A 20,731-nucleotide genomic window follows, 5' to 3' on the forward strand; every position below is an offset into this window, starting at 1 on the left:
CTCTTTGGTTGGCAGCTTTGCCCAATACTAGCACTAACCAGCCTGCTCTGCTCTTTAACTGACTCCTGTTCACCAGTTTGACCCATATTTCACTTTGTGTGCAGTGAGCCCTCACTTGTTCTGGTTCTTTATTGTTGCTTTTGTCATTGTATGGATGGGACTTCGAAGCGTGTTTTTTCTCCTTTCCTTTTGTAGATAATTGTTTTATATGAATGGTGATCTCCATTTCTTCTTCGGTGTAAGAATATGCAGATGTTCTCCGTTTTAGGGATTATTTGAATTTGAAATGCCTTTTTTTTAAAAACTGAGATATAATTGATTTATAACTTTATATTTCAGATTTGCAACATAATGATTTGAGATACACACACACACACACACACACACACAAATGATCTCCACAGTAAGTTAATATCTATCACAAAAATTTTTTTTCTTCCTTTGATGAGAACTTTTAAGATCAACTCGCCTAGATTTTGAAATTCTTGAGTAAAGTGCTTTAAGTTCATAGGTATTTAACTTTAAGTCTCCATTAGGTGATTTTCCAACAAATGTTACTTTTTAAAGAATAGATGTGTAGAAAGTGATTTGCTTATTTAGAGTTAGCTAGTCAATTAGAATTAGCATGAAACATAAAATCTCTAAATCTAGTTTAATCTTCTGTCTAAAGAACTTAAAATTCCATTTCAAAATGTAACAAAAAAATAATAAAATAGCTAACACTCAAACACTTATAACCTACCAAAGTTGGTATATGACCCAACCCCAGTTTATAGATGTGGAAACTGAGGTAGCAGAGTGGTACTCAGGTGATATACCTGGTGAGAGGTAGAGCTCGATTTTTACACAAGCAGTCTGGTTTCAGAACCTGTGCTGGTGAGCTTTTCCATCTTCTGCCCTGTACTAGGCCACGTGCGTGTGTGTCACACCAGTGTCAGGGAAAAAACTGCTTCTGAAAATAATTGTGGGATAAGACAGGAACACAGCATTAAAAAAACCAAACCAAACCAAACCAAAACAGAATTTGTGCTGACTTGATGTTTTTGCTATTTATGGGCCCCTTTATAGTACAGATAGTAAAGTGAAATATTTTGTCTATAAGGCCCTTATTTGGTTTATGGTAACTGTGTATTTTCTAGAGGAGTAGTTGATGCATAACTTTATCTTTTTTTCCCCTTAGCTATTATAAATATTTCTTTCTTGTGTCAGACAATGGGCTATGTACATTCCATACATTATTTTATTTATTCTCCAAACAGCACAGTAGCGTCTGTTTACTTTCTCCATTTTACTGGTCAGGAAACGAAGGCTTAGAGAAGTAAATACTCAGAGATACACTTATCCCCAGGTGTGAGTGACTGCAAAGCCTCATGATCCTAACTTTTATGGAAAATGTGTGCTTTTAAACTCTGCTTTCCATTTAGAGTATTTTCTTCCCTTTCTCAGTCTCTGTGGTCAATATAGCAGACTTTGATGATTCTTTAATAAAGTAGATGATGAGGAAACAGGGATTTTATACCTATTTTTAACTATGTGATTAGAGGTAATCTTTAAACCATAGTAGTTCCTTAGTTGAGGAAGTGATAACATTTTAAACATTCCTCCTGAATATTCATTCATACACAAGTATGTTTTTAGTGCAACCTGTATGTTAAGGATGGAATAATATAAATATGTACTTTTTGTTGGAAAAGGGATGTCATGAAAGATGCCACAGCATTACATTACAGGTAACTCCAAGGTACATATTTATATTATAGGGTGAAGATAGCTGCCATTTATAGTTATCTTCCATTCATGTTCTTAGTACCCTCAAGTAGTTTGCATACAGTATGCATATAGAAATATTTGTGGAATGAATAACGAAATTTGCAAATAGAATTTTCATGCATATGAGAAAATGCTTGTCTTCTTGCTAAACAAGAAGAGTAAATTAGACACTTATTTTTAGCACTCCTTAAAAGTCTAATTTAATTAAACTGATATTTATTTCATACCTCCTTATGGGAAAATGTTCCCCAAACTGTCCCTTATACCCAAGATTATTATAGTGAAAATACTATAGGTACAGTCAATGAAAAAATACAGAGAACTTTCATCAGTAATACTGAAATTACTGAACTTGTCAGTCAGATTTATACTTCCAATAATTAATCTTCTTGTGCATAGCTACCTGGCTAGGCAGAAGACAGAATAGAATGTAAAGCAAATCTTACTTACTTATTTGGTGTACATTTAGAATAAGAGACTATTTAGAAAATTCTTAGAAATAGTAGAATGTAAATGAAATGTTTGAAATAAAAATTTTTTAAGTTGAGATGAGAGAAATTTATGGGAGATTGATTGGCATCTTTTGACTATGGATTCCTCTGTCAGTAATTCAGTTTCAAATTACACGTGTTGATTCTTACAGAATGAGCCTTTATGCATTTAAGTTATATGCTTTTTAATCCCTTTAGCTAATAGACATTGTAGATGATATAACTTTGTAGGTGAAATCTTTTTTAAGGTCAGTATCTCTAACTCATCAAAATTATATGATTTCTGAGAGGCACAGGTTTATAATGCCTCATAACACTAAATGTGGCTTTTTAAGATAAGGGTTTTATATAAACTTTTGTTTGTGAATGAAAAAAGTAAACAGTATACTGGCAGCAGCTTTCGAATTTAACTTTAAATAGCAATGCTAGGAGGTTTTCTTTTTCCCTTCTGTTTTGTATCTACGCTAATTCTGCTTTATGTTTTAAGAGGTCTGACTTAATAAAATGAAAACTGTTTCATCAGCGCAGTGGTATTTAGATGCTTCCTGCTATTGCATAGTAATCTAATTGAATTGGGATTTCTCTCCCTCTATTCTTTTTCTAAGGGATTTTGAAGAGTATTTAGGAGATGCAGTAAATGAAAACTGGAATTTCCCTATTTGTTGAAAAACTGTGTGTGTGTGTGTGGGGGGTGGTTATCCAAGATTAGATGATGGAAAAAAGATGAATTATGTTTTGTCAGAAAACTAATGCTTTTAGTTTCATATTTTGTGACTCAGATCTGTCAAAGAGCCAGATCAGAGGTGGTTGTTTCATTTCTTTTTTCCTTACAGTATTTTATTATCTTCTCTAGATTGGTCAGGTGAAGCAGGAGCTATCCAGAAAGGACACAGAACTACTGGCCTTACAGACAAAGCTAGAAACACTCACAAATCAGTTCTCAGACAGTAAGCAACACATTGAAGTGCTGAAGGAGTCCTTGACTGCTAAAGAACAGCGGGCTGCCATCCTGCAGACCGAGGTAAGAAGAATTCTGGCTTTGGCAGGCAGTCAGTTCCTTGGCACCTTTTCATGTGTATCACCTGTGCAGTTTTTTGTCATACTTAGATTTGGGAGATATGAATAACGTGCTGAATAATTGTTTCGCAATGTGGTCATACTGTACTAAAATAGAACTATCTTGTTTCATTTCTTAGATCTAACAGTCTGGTGCAGTTTATGTATGCCTTTAATTCTTTGAACTTGCCCTAAGTTTGTACTACTAAGTATACTTAAACATGAAATGTTGTAAAGATAGTTGTAAAAAAGAAATCCAAATCCATCTTTTGTTCTCACCCATGGTGAATCATGAATGGCAGTGAGCTCGGTTACCCTTTGTTTAGATTATTAAGGGTTCTTGAGTTTTGATATTATGACTAGCTTTATGTAGGCAAGCTGCAGAATCTAGAAATGTTCTAAATAGATCTCATTTTGAACTTCAGATCATGAGACAATGTGCCTTCATATCCTATTTGAAAATGAAGTTAGAAATTTGTAGATTATTTAGCCTGTCTTCCTTTTTCTTTTGAAGAACTGGATAGGTAAATAAGGGTGTACTTAGATGGAAAAGAGGAATGAAAAGTAAAAACACATAAAAACATTATAGACCCAGAAGATGAGAATCCTTTAGTGAGGAGGAATGGGGAAATGACCAAAACTCTTTCATGTAATATTTTATTTTTGTATAGGTTGGGACTTTGTTGAAAATGAGAGATTCAGATGTTGAGAGATTTGAATGATGTATTTGTAATTTTCCTTACAACTCAGACTTTCCTTCAGTCATGTTTCCTATTATCAGAATATAAACCTCATTCTACCTCACAGGGATATTTTAGATAAAAATTAGGTTTTGGCTCTGGGGTCATAGTTGCTGAGTTTGAACTTCAGCCTTCCCACTTACTACCAGGTATATGATTCTGGGCATGTTATTTAAGTTCACTGTGCCTCACTTTCCCTCCATCTGTAAGATGAAGGTAATAGGAGTGTCTGCCTCGTCGGGTTGTTGTTAGGATTAAACTAGTTTATTACACACAGTAAAGCCTTTTTCTGTTATTGTTATCATTGTAGCTATTGTATTAAAATCAGCTGATTATACACACACACACTGAAAATAATTAAGAGAACACAGTTGGTTTTCTTTCCACTGGAATACATTTTATTTAGAAGATCTGCTCTTTCTCATTTTTATTCAGCTAGTTTTATGTTCATCCAGGGAATTGCAAGTATAAAATTATCTGGAAAATGTTACTTGCAAAGTTACTAACTCATGCCTTTATTAGAGTTTTTCACCCCAGTAACTGGTGTGCATGCAGTACTACACAAGGGTCAGAAGAGGGTGCCAGTGTTTTAGAGGTGAGCCTACTTCCAAGTTTAGGAGTGTGACAGTGTTGGCTAGAAGTGGCAGGTGTGCGAATCGGAGAACCAGGCAGTTGGTTTAATGATAATGCAAACATTTAAAAGCTTGTCACAGTCTAATAAATGACTTTTTTCCTCTTGGAAGTCCATCCTTTTCTTTGTACCCCTTTCAAGTAGTGTTCTTATTCGATCACAAATGGGCTTGTGATTGATTTCTTGTACCATAGAGAGTAAAAACTGTATTTGTGGTCATTCTTGAATGGTTCTTATATTTGTTTTTAGCCATGTGGGAGTAACTGAGTTTCAGTGATTACCCCTATGAGTCACTAGGACAACTGCTCTAGTATGACCATCTCATCCTAAAATATAACAGTGTAAAAGTCAATAATCTTTTGAGTATAGGATAATTATATGAAATTGATTTGGTGATTTACTAGCATGTGCTTTTTTTTTTTTTTTTTTTCCAAATTACTCTGGTGACATTTTACAGGGGTCACTTTTTCCCAACATCTTTCTCATGTTAGAGCCCAATAAAAGGCAGTTTGAACCAGCTCTTGGAAAATTCTCACTTTTTTTTTTTATAATTTGCTCTTAACTCATACTGTCCTCATTTCTGCAGCTGCCCTAGACTTTGATCTAACTCTCACAGCACTACGTTAAGCATATATGAAAAAGAACATGGATCAAGGAGTTTTTAAGAATCCTTTAAGGAAAAATAGGCAATGGCAAAAGACTTGATTTTCTTCTTGTTCCTGGTCTGGGGATTGAGGCCCTTTTGTTTTGGGCAGTGTACAATATATAGTATTTCTGGAATTGCTCTTATTTTATGAACATCCCCCCCCCCCCCCGCTTTTTTTTTTTTTTTTTTTTTAAGATTTTATTTATTTATTTGACAGAGAGAGAGCGCAAGTAAGCAGAGCGGCAGGCAGAGGGGGAGAGAGAGAGAAGCAGGCTCTCTGCTAAGCAGGGAGCCTGATGTGGGGCTGGATCCCAGGACCCTGGAATCATGACCTGAGCTGAAGGCAGCCATTTAACCAACTGAGCCGCCCAGGCGCCCCATGAACTTCCCTTTTAATCTGTTGATCTTCACGGAGGTGGTCTGTATTTAGTAACAGAGGTTAAAAGCTTGGGCTTTGGAGTCAGACCTTAATTTGAATGCAGCTATGTTTATTACTTACGTGATCTTGGATGAATTACTTTACCTCTTTAATCCTTCATTTCCTCATTTGTAAATGGGGATAATAATAGGATTGACTTCCTAAAATGGTTGTGTCTAGAATAGATGTTTAATTATGTAGCTCTCATCTGAATTGAGAGGGAAATTCTAAATATCAATAGGTTTCAAATTTTTTTACTTACCTTATAGTTTATAAGCCCTTTTATTTTTTAAATTTCTGTTGATATATGTGATCTCAGATTAATGGTATTTATTAGGCAAGATAAGTTTTTTTTTTTTCTTTCATTGTGGGGAATTATGTGAAGTTTTTAATTAGCATATGACTTTTGGTTGGTACTTGAGGCCAATTTCAGTAGTACCCTGGGACTTTCAATATTGGTTATAATATTTTCAGGAAATTTTCTGTTTTATGTCCAGTGGCTTGTTTCTGAGTCTTTATGACATACTGTGGACCTACCAGTGAATTTATTTTCTGTTTGAGTTAAAACTGTGCAGAGCTGATTTTTCTCAATAAATTAAAATAATTGATACCTTACTTACACCTTACTGCCTCAAAGTAGTACAGTTTTTTCTTCTTCAGGACATTGAATTTTAGAATTCTGTTCGTTATAGGTGAATATTATCTCTATCTTACTTATAGTTTATAGGAAGTGGCTCTTTGTTCATAGCTGATCCAGCTGCCCTGGCTCTAGGATGTTTAGGCACTGGAGCTTGGATGTTGTTTGCCATGCACCTTCTACTTGCATTCCCAACGCGGTGCCCCAGTGTGCTGTGCTCTTCAAGCTGGAGTTTTGACTTCCCCAACACATTGGGGAATTCTAATTAGAATTCACATTCTAATTCTAATTAGAAATACATCCTTAGGACAGAAGTGCATTTTAGAGATCTAGTCTTTCCATAAATTCATAAAACATGTTTGATAATACCTGACATTGGATGCTTTCTGTGTGTCATGCAGGGATGTATACTTTCTTCCGTTTTCTCAGTTAATCCCTGCAGTAATCTTCTAAGAAATAAGAATTGTCTTAACATCTTGAAGATGGGCACATTGAAGCTTGGAGAGATTGAGGTTACATGAGTAGTTGAGTGATTACCTGGGATTTAGAATTTGACCAGTTGAAACTCCAGAACTTATGTTCTTGATCATAATGCTGTAATGCTTCCCTGTGAGGAATCTGAATATATGTGTATGAGTGAAACAGCTGTTCAGTATAAAAGAGGATTTGGCATCATGAGGTGGTTTGGGTTATTTTTCAGTAACTGTTTCTCTCTTATTGTTCTAGGTGGATCATTGCTCCATCACCACTCTGAGCAGTCCTTAGCCTGTTACGAGTCATGGGGTGGTGGTGAGGCAGGTGCTGTAGTGTAATATTGGTGAGGTACTGATTAGCTTCTGAGTGTCCCCTTCTTCCTCCACATTATCTATACCTAAGTAGAAGATCACCTCAGAAAAAGTGTTGGCAGAGAAGAGATACATATTATTACACTAGAGGTTCTCAGATTTGGGGGCTTCCTGCCTACCACCACCAGTCCCCCAGTTACAAATGGTAGAGTTGGCACTGTTCATAGTGGTGATGGGGCAGTGTCCTCTTTTGAAGGGATACAGATAATGATAAGCTTAAGAAGATGACAGGAAAATATGTATGTATGTGTAAGTATGGCTGTTAATATGCTAGGGGAATAAAACAATGTATAAGTTTCAAATCTTAAGTATAAAACTCTCAGTTTATCTAGTGGAGAATAGAAAAGAATAGGGGAAAGGGCGGGGAAAAATGAGAGATATGTAGACACCATGAAAAATGTTGACCAAAATGGTATGAATAATGAGAAAAGCAATATATTAAACTTAGATTAAAATACTGACCTCAGTTGGATTAAAAAACAAGATGCAGAATATATTGTCAATAAGAGTTAAGCATAAGGCAAAAAATAGTAGAATTAAAAATAAAAGAACAGGAAAATTTTTTATAAATAAAAGGTATATCAAGAAAATGTGTCTTCTGAATCTGATTTATTTTAACATAAGTTAAATTATCTATCCATCTATCTATCTAAAGTAGGCTTTATGCCCAGTGTGGAGTACAACAAGGGGCTTGAACTCATGACCCAGAAATCAAGACCGGAACTGAGATCAAGATCTGGATACTTAACTGACTGAGCCATCCAGATACCACTAATTAAATGGTCTTTTCTTTTTTTTTAAAGAGAGAGTGAGTATGAGCCGAGGGTGGGGGGTGCGGAGGTATGGAGTGGAGGAAGAGGGACAGGCAGATTCCATGCTGATTGTGGAGCCCCACATGGGGCTCAGTCTCATGACCCTGAGATTGTGACCTGAGCCAAAATCAAAAGTCATATGCTTAAATGACTGAGCAAAGAAGTTATAAAGCACATAGAGGAATGCTACATATTGATAAAAAGAACAGTAGATCAAGAAAATACAATGATTGTAGACATTTATGCATTTAAGAGTATTGCCTTTAAGTGTATAAAACAACAGTGGGAGAAACAGATAAATCAGCAGTTGCAGTTGGTCGTTAGTACATGTTCCTTTTAGAACTTGATCAAAGAAGCAAAAATAAAAAATAATTTAGAAAATTTCAGTAACATTAATAAGCTCAAATAGGTATTCTGTAGAATATTGCACTAACAAACAGAGAATATGCATTGATTTTAAGAACTTAATGAATAGTTATAATAGTTAAAGGCACTAGCCACATAGGAAATGTCAAAATTCCCAAGAATTAAAGTCTCATGAACTGTGTTCTTTGACCCTTAATGCAGCAAAATTAGAAATCAGTAATGAAGAATTGCAACATAAAACTAAAATAAATCTGGAATCTGAAAATATAGTACTTTTTTTGTGGGGGTATAGTTGATACACAGTGTTTATTAGTTTCAGGTATAGTGATTTATCAAGTTTATACATTATCCTGTGTTCAACACACGAATGGCTACCATCTGTCCTATTATATTGCTGTTACAATATCATTGTATTCCTAATGCTTTTCATTTATTCCTGTGACTTATTTATGCCATAACTGGAAGCCTGTACCTCCCACTCTCTTTCATCTCATTTGCATAACTCCCCCCTCCCCTGACCTCTGGCAACCATCAGTTTGTTCTCTGTATTTATAGGTCTAATTCTGTTTTTTCCTTTTTGTTGTTGTTGTTCATTGTTTTAGATGACATGGGTGGAATCATATGGTATTTGTCTTTCTCAGTCTGACTTACTTCACTAAGCATAGTATTCTCTAGGTCCATCAATGTTGTTTCAAATGCCATGATCTCATCCTTTTATTATGGCTGTGTAATATTTCATTTATATATCTACCATGTTTTCCTTATCTCTTTGTCTACTTATGGACACTATATTACTTCCATATCTTGGCTGTTGGAAATATTGCTGCAATAAATATAGGGGCGCACATATCTTTTGGATTAGTATTGAAAATATACTTTGAGTTAAGGGAGACTAGAATAGGGGTGCCTGGGTGGTTCAGTCAGTTAAGCGTTTGCCTTTTGATCTTATCCCAAGTCTTGATCTCAGAAACGAATAGAAAGTAAAAGAAAATCTGTGGGATATAACTAATCCTCTAGTGTTTAGAGGGAAATGTCTTGTTATATTTATCAGAAAGCAATAAAGAATGAAAGCAAATAAGCTAAGGATGCAAACCAGGAGACGAGGAAAAAAACAACATCCAAAACCAAAGAAACAGTAAGATGGAGGATAATAGAAACTAAGTCAGGAATCATTAGAGGATCAGATAAGTTGTTAGTTGTTTTAAAAAGGCTAATCAGATAGAATCATCTCTTATAGAATGATAAAGAAGTAACTACTAGTACCATACAATTTAAAAATAATGAAAGATTATTATATTCTAATAAGCTTGAAAATACAGAACAAATACATTTCTGGAAAATGTAACAAAGTAGGTTCAAGAGGTAATAGAAAATATGAATAATGATCATTATGAAAATTAAATTGCTAATCAGTCTCAACCCTTTCTCCTTCTAAATCCTATGTTCAGATGGCTTATCAAAAATTCAAAGATAAATAATCATTTTTACATTTAAGTTTTTCCAAAAAAGTAAAAAAAGCAAGAAAGCCCAAGACTCTATAGGAGGATGAAGAAAAAGAAATTCAGAGAGATCTGTTGATATCAGTAGGTGGTATAATTTAATACTGTGAGGATATCAGTTCTGCCTAAGTTAGTGTATACATCAATTGAAATGTTCCCAGCAGTAAATTTTTAGAAACTAATTTTACCTTAAGTTTTACATGGGCGAGTCACAAAAAGATATTATCATTTCACTTACAGAAGGTTCTAAAGAAGTCAGTAGAATGTTGGTTGCTATGAGTTGGGGGGAATGAGTTTTTTTGTTGTTGTTTTGTTTTTTTATTGAACAGTTTTTGTTTTGCAAGATGAAGGGAGTTCTGGAGATTGGATATACAACAGTGTGAATGTCACTGAGTTCAGTACACTTAAAAATGGTTAAGATCGCAAATTTTATGTTTTGTATATTTTACAACAATTGAAAAATTTTAAAAATTATATGGACAAATAAAACTATCTTAACATTAATGTGAAGAAAAAGAGGAAAAGAAGGGAGATCTGCTCTAATAGCTCTGAAAATGTACTTCAGAGCCATATAACTAACTAAACCAGTCAGTGCACCCCAGAATGGTATAGTACTGGTACAGGAATGGGCAGATAGAGCAGTGAAAAAAAAAATAAATAAAGAGTTTAAACATGTATGTAGAGGGGAGCATCATAAACTAGTGCTAATTAAGTGTGTGTTAGAAAACTGGCTTGCTATATGGAGAATAAAATTGGCCACCTACCTGGTGCCAGATAGAGTGGACTTCATATTGATTGAAGACCCCAGTGTGAAAGGCTAAACCATATAGCTAATCAATGAAAATGTATCTTAGGTGAGAAATCTTAAGTGACACCATCAAATTTAAGTATTTTTGTTCAAGAAAGAACACTACTGACAAAGTTAACAGATGTGTGACTCATTGGGAGAAGGTATTTTCATACCTCCCAAAATAACAAAGATTAACATACAGAATAAAAAAATGATGCTTGTAAGTCTGTAAGAAAAAGAGACTATAAGGAGAGAGAGGATTTAAATAGACAAGTAACAGACAAGGAAACCTAAGTGGTTAACAAATAAATATAGCATGGGATCCTCAGTCTCATTAGTAAACAAAGAAATGTAAATTTCAGAGACAAAAAGCTACATTCCATTGTTCAAATTGGTATAAATTAGAAAATGAGTCAATGTTCAGTGTTTGTAAGGTAGCTAACAAGAACATAGATGGCATAGTTGGTTCCAGTAATCCCACTCCTGGATATGTTCCCTAGAGAAAATTTCCCACTGGTCTACAGGAGGACATGTATAAGGATGTTCACTATAGGGGCGCCTGGGTGGATCATTCAGTTATTTAAATGTCTGTTCTTGGTTCAGGTCATGATCTCAGGGTGCAGGAATCAAGCCCCGTATCAGGCTCCCTACTCAGTGGGAAGCCTGCTTCTCCCTCTTCCACTCTCCCTGCTGTATTTTCTCTTTTGCTGTGTCTCTCTCAGTCAAATAAATCAAGAAAATCTTAAAAAAAAAAAATGGTTGTTCACTATAGCACAGGGGATTGAAGGCAGTCCAAATGGTTTTTTACTGGAGGGGTTAGATAAGTGAAATACAGTGGATATATACTATGTAATACTATGTAAAAGTCAAAAGCAATGATCTAGAAGTATTCATAGGGCCACCGATACATATTTTTTAAAAAAGTAAGAGAATGAGGTATAAAGCATTCATATAAATTAAAAATACGTACATATTTTTAAATTTAAAGAGGCTTAAAAATAAGCTATATTTCTAAGTTATATGCACATTTAGTAACATCACACACAGAATGGATGTGTATTGAATGAGGAGTGGATATTGGATGTGGATGGAAAAATAATAAAATAAGACAACAATAGAACTAAGTAAATTGAGGATTATGAGTAATTTAGTTCTTTCTTCAAGTTGATAGGCGTTTGAAAGCATTAATTCTGACTATGTAACTACCGTGAGGTGTGTTGGTTATGGTGTATGTACCACATTGATTCTCAGAGTTGTTTTGGCAGATCTCTCTGGCAGGGCAGATGTCCCTGTTTTTCCCCATCCCTTCCAACACTATGCATCTGTCAGCAAGGACTCTAAACTACGGATGTTCTGAAGGGTTATTCTTTTTGGTAACTGAGGGGCTTAGATTTTAATGGTGACATGTTGATAGTGGACCTTGGCCCTAAATGGGGTAGGGTTTTGAAACTGATACTCCTGTGTAAATCCAGGACTTTCCTGGGAATAAGTGGACTAGAAAAAGTTCCTTCTACACTATTAGTTGACAATGTGAGAAACTAATTTACCTGGTCTTAGGGTCAGAAGAAAGGTGTCTTCTCATAAGCTTTGAGTTTGTATATGCACAGCTGCTGGGTTTTTTTTTTTTTTTAATCTTTTGTTTATTTATTTGACACAGAGAGAGAGATCACAAGTAGGCAGAGAGGCAGGCAGAGAGAGAGGGGGAAGCAGGCTCCCCAGTGAGGAGAGAGCCCGATGCGGGGGTCGAACCAAGGACCCTGGGATCTGACCTGAGCCGAAGGCAGAGGCTTTAACCCACTGAGCCACCCAGGTGCCCCTGCACAGCTGCTATTAACACTGATTTTAGCCTAGTTCAGACAGAATCCCATAGATGGGAGCTCTGCTTAAATGAATTTGCAATCCCAAATTACTTAATTACCTGTGGAATTTAATCTACCCCGAACCAGTATTAGAAGTAAGAACAAATAGAGTGATTAGACCCTTAGGAACATTGGGTAATAGAATGAGACCATAAATGAAATGATTAAAATAATGGATGGAGTAGTAAGCATAGGCACACTCTTTAGAATGGAGAAGATACAGCTTCTTGGGCTATTGTTTGAGGACTGTTGAGAGGAAAACCTGAGGCAATGTAATAAAGGTAGCACTAGCTCTAGTTGTTCAGTGTCTTTTAGTCTTGGCTTTGCCATTTACTTGTTATGTAAGTTTATACTTATTGTGCTTTAATGTCCCTATTTATGAGAAGAATAATAACATTACTTTCTAGAGTATTTTAAGAGTAAAATGAATTAATGCATGTACTTTTAGGGCTCAGTAAATACTATCAATATCAAATATATGAAGGAAGGGTTTAAAATATGAGCAAAGGAAAAAACAATACAAATAATACCAGGCAGGTTATTAAGGAACAAAAAAGTGTTGTAAACTTTTTTTTTTTTTAAGATTTTATTTATTTATTTGACAGAGAGAGATCAGAAGCAGGCAGAGAGGCAGGCAGAGAGAGGAGGAAGCAAGTTCCCCGCCAAACAGAGAGCTCAATCCCAGGACCCTGAGATCATGACCCAAGCCGAAGGCAGAGGCTTTAACCCACTGAGCTACCCAGGCACCCCAAAAAAGTGTTTTAGGTACGAAATACCTAATAACTAAAGTGAAAGAATAGTTATAGCGGTTTAACTGCAGATGAGAGAATGCTATAGGAAAAGTTCGTGAATTGAAAGATACATCTGAGGAGTTATATCCAAAAAGCAATAAGGCACATTAAGAGATAGGAATTAAAGAGAAGTGTGTTGAAATAGAAATCTAACATAATATGGGAGTTTCAAAAGGGGAGGCTAGAGGGAATGGGAGGCAATTTTAGAAGATGTAATTACTGTGAGTATTTCTGATTACATGATAGGAATGGACCTTCAATTTAGGAGCAAATAATTCTTGAGCAGGAAGATATCCACAACTACCATAAATCACAGATAAACTGATTTTAAAAACCACCAGTGAGGAAACATAGTGTACCTACAAAGGATTAACAGGCCACCAGCAGGCCTTCTAAGAGCAACAACAGGAGCAAGAGAGAATATTGTAGAGTGGAATCTTCAAATTTAGTGAAAAACGTTGGCAACACATAATTGAACCCAGTGAAACTATTATTCATCAGTGGAGGTAGAATAAAGACTTTTTTTTTTTTTCAGACTAACTCAAACTGATAGTTTACTACCTATGGATCACATATAAAGAACTGCTAAAAACAAAATTGTTTTACAAAGAAGGAGTGAGATTCAAGAGAGAATAGTAGAAAAGGGAGATTAATGTGACAGGAAAAGAAAATCAAATATCAATGTAAGAATTTGGCATAGTCCATATAGCAACAATGCCATTAATATCAAAACTCAGTGGTGCCTGGGTGACTCAGTGGGTTATAGCCTCTGCCTTCGGCTTAGGTCATGATCTCAGGGTCCTGGGATTGAGCCCTGCATGGGGCTCTCTGCTCGGCAGAGAGCCTGCTTCCTCCTCTCTCTGCCTGCCTCTCTGCCTACTTGTGATCTCTCTCTGTCAAATAAATAAATAAAATCTTTAAAAAAAAATCAAAACTTCAAAATAATTGATGTTATCCAATAAAAGAGAAGACTTTCGGAGGAAGATCATAAAAGGTTGAGCTTGTCATTTGCTTCTGGTTCTTGGTATAGAGTTGTTAAATGATACAGCAGGTGAAATTCTGCATCTAGATTGCTGTTGTCTTTTCTATCATAGAATTAAAAGGAGTAGGCTGTGTATTTAGTGTTGGAAAAATGAAAGTGAGGGCCCAAGATGTGTGAAAAGAGAAATTCTAAGAAAGCATTCAAGAGATCTCTTCAAAGTGTGATTCAAAGACCAGCGGCCTCCGTTCACTTAAGAACTTGAAACAACATCTTTTTATTTTTATTTTTATTTAAATTCTAATTCATTAATGTACATGCATTATTGGTTTCAGGAGTAGAATTCAGTGATTAATCACTTACATATAACACCCAGTGCTCATCACAATAAGTGCCCTTCTTATTACCTGTCACCAACTAGCCCATCCTCCACCCACATCCCTCCATCAACCTACTATTTGTTCTCTTTTTCCTAAGTGCTATTTTAGGGTAGAATTGTTGGAGGGCCTTGAATTCGGAATGGTGATCGCTAAAAGTCAGCATTAAAACTAGGTCATCTAGGGCTAATTTTATATTATTCTTTGGCAGTATTTCTAGTTTTGGAAGATCAGGAATTTATGAGAGATATAGTAGACCTTTACCTCTTCAAGGCACTGGCAAGGCAGTGTAAGTAAGATGGAGAAATGTAAGCTAGTTAAGATGATAATTAGGTTTCTTCATAACTGTAGATTTTTTCATAACTATAAAATGACTTTTCCCCAAATATGGTGTTTAATGATATATGGTAACCTATGTAGAAGCTTCTGGTGATATTATGTATTCTCTAAACTTGACTCCTCCTCGTTAAATATTTTTATTAATGAATTGGATGGAAAAAATATGGGGGTTAATGTGTATGTTAGATAAGAAATTTAGCATTCTGAATGATCTTTAAAGAGCAGAGTAATGTCTAAACCAAGCAGGATAAAAAATTTAATAGGATAACTGTAAAAATCTTTAGAGTTCTCTCCCTCCCTTTCTCCAAAAAAAGCTAGTCAGTAGAGGTGCCTGGGTGGTTCAGTTGGTTGAGGTATGATCTCAGGGTGGGATCAAGCTGGGAGGTGGGCTTCCTGCTCTGTAGGGAATCTGCTTGTCTCCTCCTTTCTCTGTCCCTCCCCCCACTACTGTGTATGTCATCTTCTCTTTCAAATAAATAGTTAAATAAATCTAAAAAAAAAAAAAAAACCCTAGCCAGGAAACAAAAGAATCCCAACCAAACCCATAAAATCTGACAAAAGCAAAACAGTCTACTTCAGTAATTCTTCAGTATCTGTGTAGTGGCTGCCAGAATACACCCTCAAAAACAAAAAAACATATGCAATCTTCAGTTGTTTTGTAAGTGTCTAGAAGTAAGGGTGAAGTAATCAGCCATAACATACTGAATTCTGGGTATAATGATTTAAAGGGCATTGGTATATTTAAGCATGTTTAGACGTAAAGAGTCTGAAACCATGGCATATTAAGGAATAGTTGAAGGGTAGCTTGGAAAAGAAATGCTTTTGGGAGTACATGATAGATGCATGTATCTGAATGGCTGTTATGTGGAAGAACATCTAGCTTGAGGGGTTGAACTTGGGCCAGTCGATAAAATTACAGAAAAATATTTTTTTAAACTTCAAGATCAGAGATCGCTTTTATGCCTGGTAAAAGCAGAGCATGTGCAGCCTCTAGAGAAGAACTGTGTACCTGGGTTTTACTAGAGGTTTTCAAATACTAGAGAAGCCTGTTTATTTATTTATTTATTTTACAGACAGAGATCACAAATAGGCAGAGAGGCAGGCAGAGAGAGAGAGAGAGAGGAGACAACAGGCTCCCTGCTGAGCAGGGAGCCTGATCTGGGGCTCCATCCCAGGACCCTGGGATCATGACCTAAGCCGAAGGCAGAGGCTTTAACCCACTGAGCCACCCAGACGCCCCTAGAGAAGCCTGTTTAAAGGAGATATAGAGGGAAAAAAAAAAAAAAAAAAAAAAGGAGATATAGAGGGCGCCTGGGTGGCTCAGTGGGTTAAGCCGCTGCCTTCGGCTCGGGTCATGATCTCAGGGTCCTGGGATCGAGTTTCGCATCGGGCTCTCTGTTTGGCAGGAAGCCTGCTTCCCTCTCTTTCTCTCTCTGCCTGCCTCTCCGTCTACTTGTGATCTCTCTCTATCAAATAAATAAATAAAATCTTTAAAAAAAAATAAAGGGGATATAAAGACCTGGGATTTAGATGAAAGATTGAATCAGGTGACCTTTAAAGGTCCTTCTAAGGAGGATATTGTCTCTTTCTGTGATTCGAAGGGTTCCACACAGAGAGGGGTATAAGGTTTAATAAGGAAGTGTTACATATGTGTTGGCTTAGAGGGGTCGGGGTTGAAGAACTATGATGGCTGTCTTGCTTTATCAGATTTGCAGAGATCAATATAACGTTTCTACTGTGACTACATAGCTGAATACAGTTTGTTATTGTATACATTGTACATTGTTATGTTGTCTTTAAAACAACTTGATTATTTTACAAAGATTATGAATTTTTAAGGTAAAGTGGGTGGAGACAATAGTGACATTGGTTTTTAAGTCTAAATTTGTAGCCTCTTTTTTTTTTTTGGTGTGCAAAGTACTGATAAACTGTACTGCGTACTGTAGAATAGCACATCTGTAACCCTGGCCTTTTTGATGTTTTTCTGAGCTCTTCAACTTTTTGTCAGGTAGGAAGCTTCAAACAGAGCTCAGTGCAGTTTGTCAAAATAGCCTTTTAAAAAGGTTTACTTGTGGATGTTGTCAATCCCATGGCCCAATGCTCTTCATTCAGCCTCTTTTCTAGATGAGAACAATGAGAAATATGGTGATAGGAAATTATACTTAGTGATCTTGGGCAAATCACTTAGTTTGGGCTTTGATTTCATCACCTTTAAAATGAGTTTAGGGGCACCTGGGTGGCTCAGTTGTTAAGCATCTGCCTTTGGCTCAGGTCATGATCTTGGGGTCCTGGGATAGAACCCTGCAATGGGCTCCCTCCTCAGCAGGGAGAAGCAGGTCTCTTGCTTCCCACTTCCCATGCTTCCTATGTCCCTTTCTTGCTGTGCCTCTCTTTCTGTCAAATAAAACCTTTTAAAAAAACAAAATTTGCTTAGATTATTAATTTTTTAAAATTTTATGAAATAATGCCAAATATAGGGAAAAAATGCAGAAAGTAATATAATAAATACCAAAAGATTTAACTTACATTTATGTTGGACCACATTAGGTGATATTTAAAGGTTCTTTAAAAGAAAAGGTTCTTTAAAAATCTTATTCTAAACTAAATATTCAGTGGAGAACTGGATTAGGAAGATTATTTTGTTAGAACCTCAAGATTTTTGTACTGTTGGGGTTGGGAGTAAAGATGAGGAAGTTGTTATTATGGAGGTGGTGGTTAAAGCCTAGGATTGAATTGGTTCCTCCAGAGGAAGTTATATAAAGTAAGACGTGAAGAGGGGAAAATGATAGAGGATTCAGTGAAGAAAACTGATCCAGTGGGGTCAGAGAGTTAAAGAGGAGTGAAACATACTGGCAAAGCCAAGTTAGGAGTTAAAGGAAATAAGCCATTGTATCCATGCAATTCTTAGTGCTCATGTGTATTTAGATAGATGTATTTATTGATGTAAAATAAAAGAAGATTAAGATAACTTAAGATAAATAATAGTTTTGTGCTCAGAAGTGAGAGGCCAAAAGAGCAAGGTAGCCATTTTTCTGCTCATGTCCATTGGTAGAAAAATCTTATAGAGAAAAACCTTCTGTTTTTGTTGAAGTTGGCATAACCTGCTTGCCACAGACCTTGACTCTTGGCAAGGTAGGTGGATGCTGTTCTTCCATGCATTTGAATTGAATAAACAAGGTCTTATTCCTCCTGCCAGGTATGGTATTAGGGTGATGACTGTGTGTCCTGCTAGTCTCTGAGGGGCTTTCCTGAATATGTTTTTTGTGGTTTGCAAAATATGGACCCCACGCAAAATTGTGCTATGAACTTAGCTCACTACTGACCAAAAAGATCAGTGTAGAATTCAGAGCAATTAATCTAGTAGTAGCAGAGTGGTTTTGTGGTTATTTTTATCTTAGATCTCTAGATCAGCACATTTAAATCCTGTATTGTACAACAAAACCCAAAAAAAAGCAGACCAAGAAAGAGAGTATGGATTAAATAACTAGTAAAGGAAAGATCACTTAGTAATTAGAGTATGGACTTGAGTAATTTCTGTACCTAATATTTGTGATATGAGATTTTTTTTATGTGAAAGACTGAATTCCCAGCTACTCTTACACTGAAGATGTAAGATGTAAGATGAAAACAAGAGTTTTCATTTTTGGCCTTTTTCACTCACCAATTCCTGTGGGTCTCATACCTGACATTCCCTCAAAATGGCATGCAGGTATTTATGACTGGTTAGCACTGGCACATTTACGGGTCACTTAACTGAGTGAGGGATCTAATGTAAACATGCAGCTAGGCCATCTAGGTTCTCTTGGTAAAGAAGCAGCAACAAGAGGCCTTACAGTTATTGTTCTATGGGACTTTAGTACTATCAGAATGAGAAACATTTGGAAATGCTCAGGGATGTATTCCTGCTCTATTCTGATTCCTTACCCACAGATGGAAAACATTTCATTTTTTGAAATTAATGCAGAGAAGAACTGAGAGACAAGAAAATTAGGCATTTAAGACTTACCTATAAGTTTAAATATCTGGGCTTTTTGTCTTTATAAAAATGATTTAATAATGCACTTTGGGACTATTGTGTGAAGTGTTTTTTGGTGAGTTAGTTTGGTTTTTGCTTGAGGTTATTGGGATATGTGGTAGATATGTTAGAAGTAAGATATACAGTATACAGAATACAAATTAGAATGTAGAAGTTAGGCACAAATGATTTAGCATAGGATTTTTTTATTTTTAAAATTTTTGACATGTATACTTTGCTAAGACTTTGACCTCTTTGTGCAGAAGAGTCAGTGGGTTCAAGTAAGCACCCTCTTGAATAACCGTGACTGATGCCCTGTAATGGATTCAGCTAACAGGAACCAAATCTGATACTGTCAAATAGGATTAGTAGCTATGCAGGCCAGTTGAGCTGTGCCTGAATGCCAAATGGATAAGGGTCAGGTGGCTCTTTTGGCATCTTAAGTAGGCTGGTTGTTGATTTTCATATTCCCCAAAAGTCCTTGTTCTATGGTGGCAGTCCTTTTCTCCAAATTGAATCCGTATTCAGTTCTGACATTTGTTTTGTGGACCTTTTTGCTTCTTTGCATGGTAGAGTGTTTCTGATTTTATATTTATTTATTTATTTTAAAGATTTTATTTATTTATTTGTCAGAGAGAGAGGAGCGAGAGTGAGCACAGGCAGACAGAGAGGTAGGCAGAGGCAGAGGGAGAAGCAGGCTCCCTGCCAAGCAAGGAGCCCGATGTGGGACTCGATCCCAGGATGCTGGTATCATGAACTGAGCTGAAGGCAGCTGCTTAACCACCTGAGCCACCCAGGTGTCCCTGTTTCTGATTTTAATAGGTTGGTGAAGAAAAACCAAGGAAATGTAAAGACTTTTGTCATCATGCACTTTAGAAAGGGCTATTGGGGAACTCTGTGGAAATCACATCATTCATCTTTGTTTTGCACTAGATTTTAATTCTTGCTTGAAATCTTTAGTGCTGAATTTAGGCACCCAAACTGGACATTTTTAGTGGTAATATCTCGTGGATTCACTGGGCTTGATTTATTGTAGTTCTCCTGTTTGTCAGCAAAACATTTATTATTACTTTACTACTTTTATCTTTTATTACTTTATCTTTTCTTTTTCCATGTCCCTGAGGAAAATTTTAAGTAGGCTGGCTATCTTGACATGCATTTCATAAGGTATTCAAGGAAAGAACACATTTAGACAGGTCTTTCTTATTAGTTGTAATTGTCAGCATATAGATACTTTACATGTTTTGTTATACCTAGATATTTAAATATTTTTGAGGGATTGTAAATGGTCATAAATTTAAAAAATTGAAGTTCAGTATTGGATCTTACTTAATTTTTTCAGTTTATAAAATATTTACATTTTTAAAGCAAGTGTAAATATTCATCTATTTTCTTTAATATTATTGCTATTAAGACCTGTTTTAGGCACATGAAATATAGATAAAAAAATAAAACAAACACCATGAAATGGTATCATGATGCAAAGTTTTAAATTATAACAGAGTTGGATTTACCACTATTTTTTCTTACGATACATCTTTTCTGTTTCTTTAAACATGAAACCTTACATGCCTCTGTGTCCTAAAAGTATTTTCTTCCAGTACCACAGTTAAGATAATGAACATGCCCCCCATATATTTTCTTGTGCCTTTTTGTAATCCTTTTCTTTC

General features: G+C 35.8%; 1 protein-coding gene across 21 annotated transcripts in view; it reads left to right on the plus strand.

Moving 5' to 3' along the window:
• Nucleotides 1-20,731, plus strand: part of ERC1 (ELKS/RAB6-interacting/CAST family member 1) — a 550,222-nt gene that overhangs the window by 121,693 nt on the left and 407,798 nt on the right. For all 21 annotated transcript variants that reach the window (XR_014313630.1, XR_014313631.1, XR_014313632.1 and 18 more), the window contains one exon: nt 3,115-3,282. Coding sequence is in view for 15 of the 21 variants with exons in the window: in XM_082738040.1 (XP_082594166.1) it covers nt 3,115-3,282 (168 nt within the window). In the remaining 6 variants the exon portion in view is untranslated. The remainder of the gene's footprint in view (nt 1-3,114; nt 3,283-20,731) is intronic.

The sequence above is a fragment of the Mustela nivalis genome (genome assembly GCF_964662115.1).
Source record: "Mustela nivalis genome assembly, chromosome: 7".
Taxonomy (NCBI): domain Eukaryota; kingdom Metazoa; phylum Chordata; class Mammalia; order Carnivora; family Mustelidae; genus Mustela; species Mustela nivalis.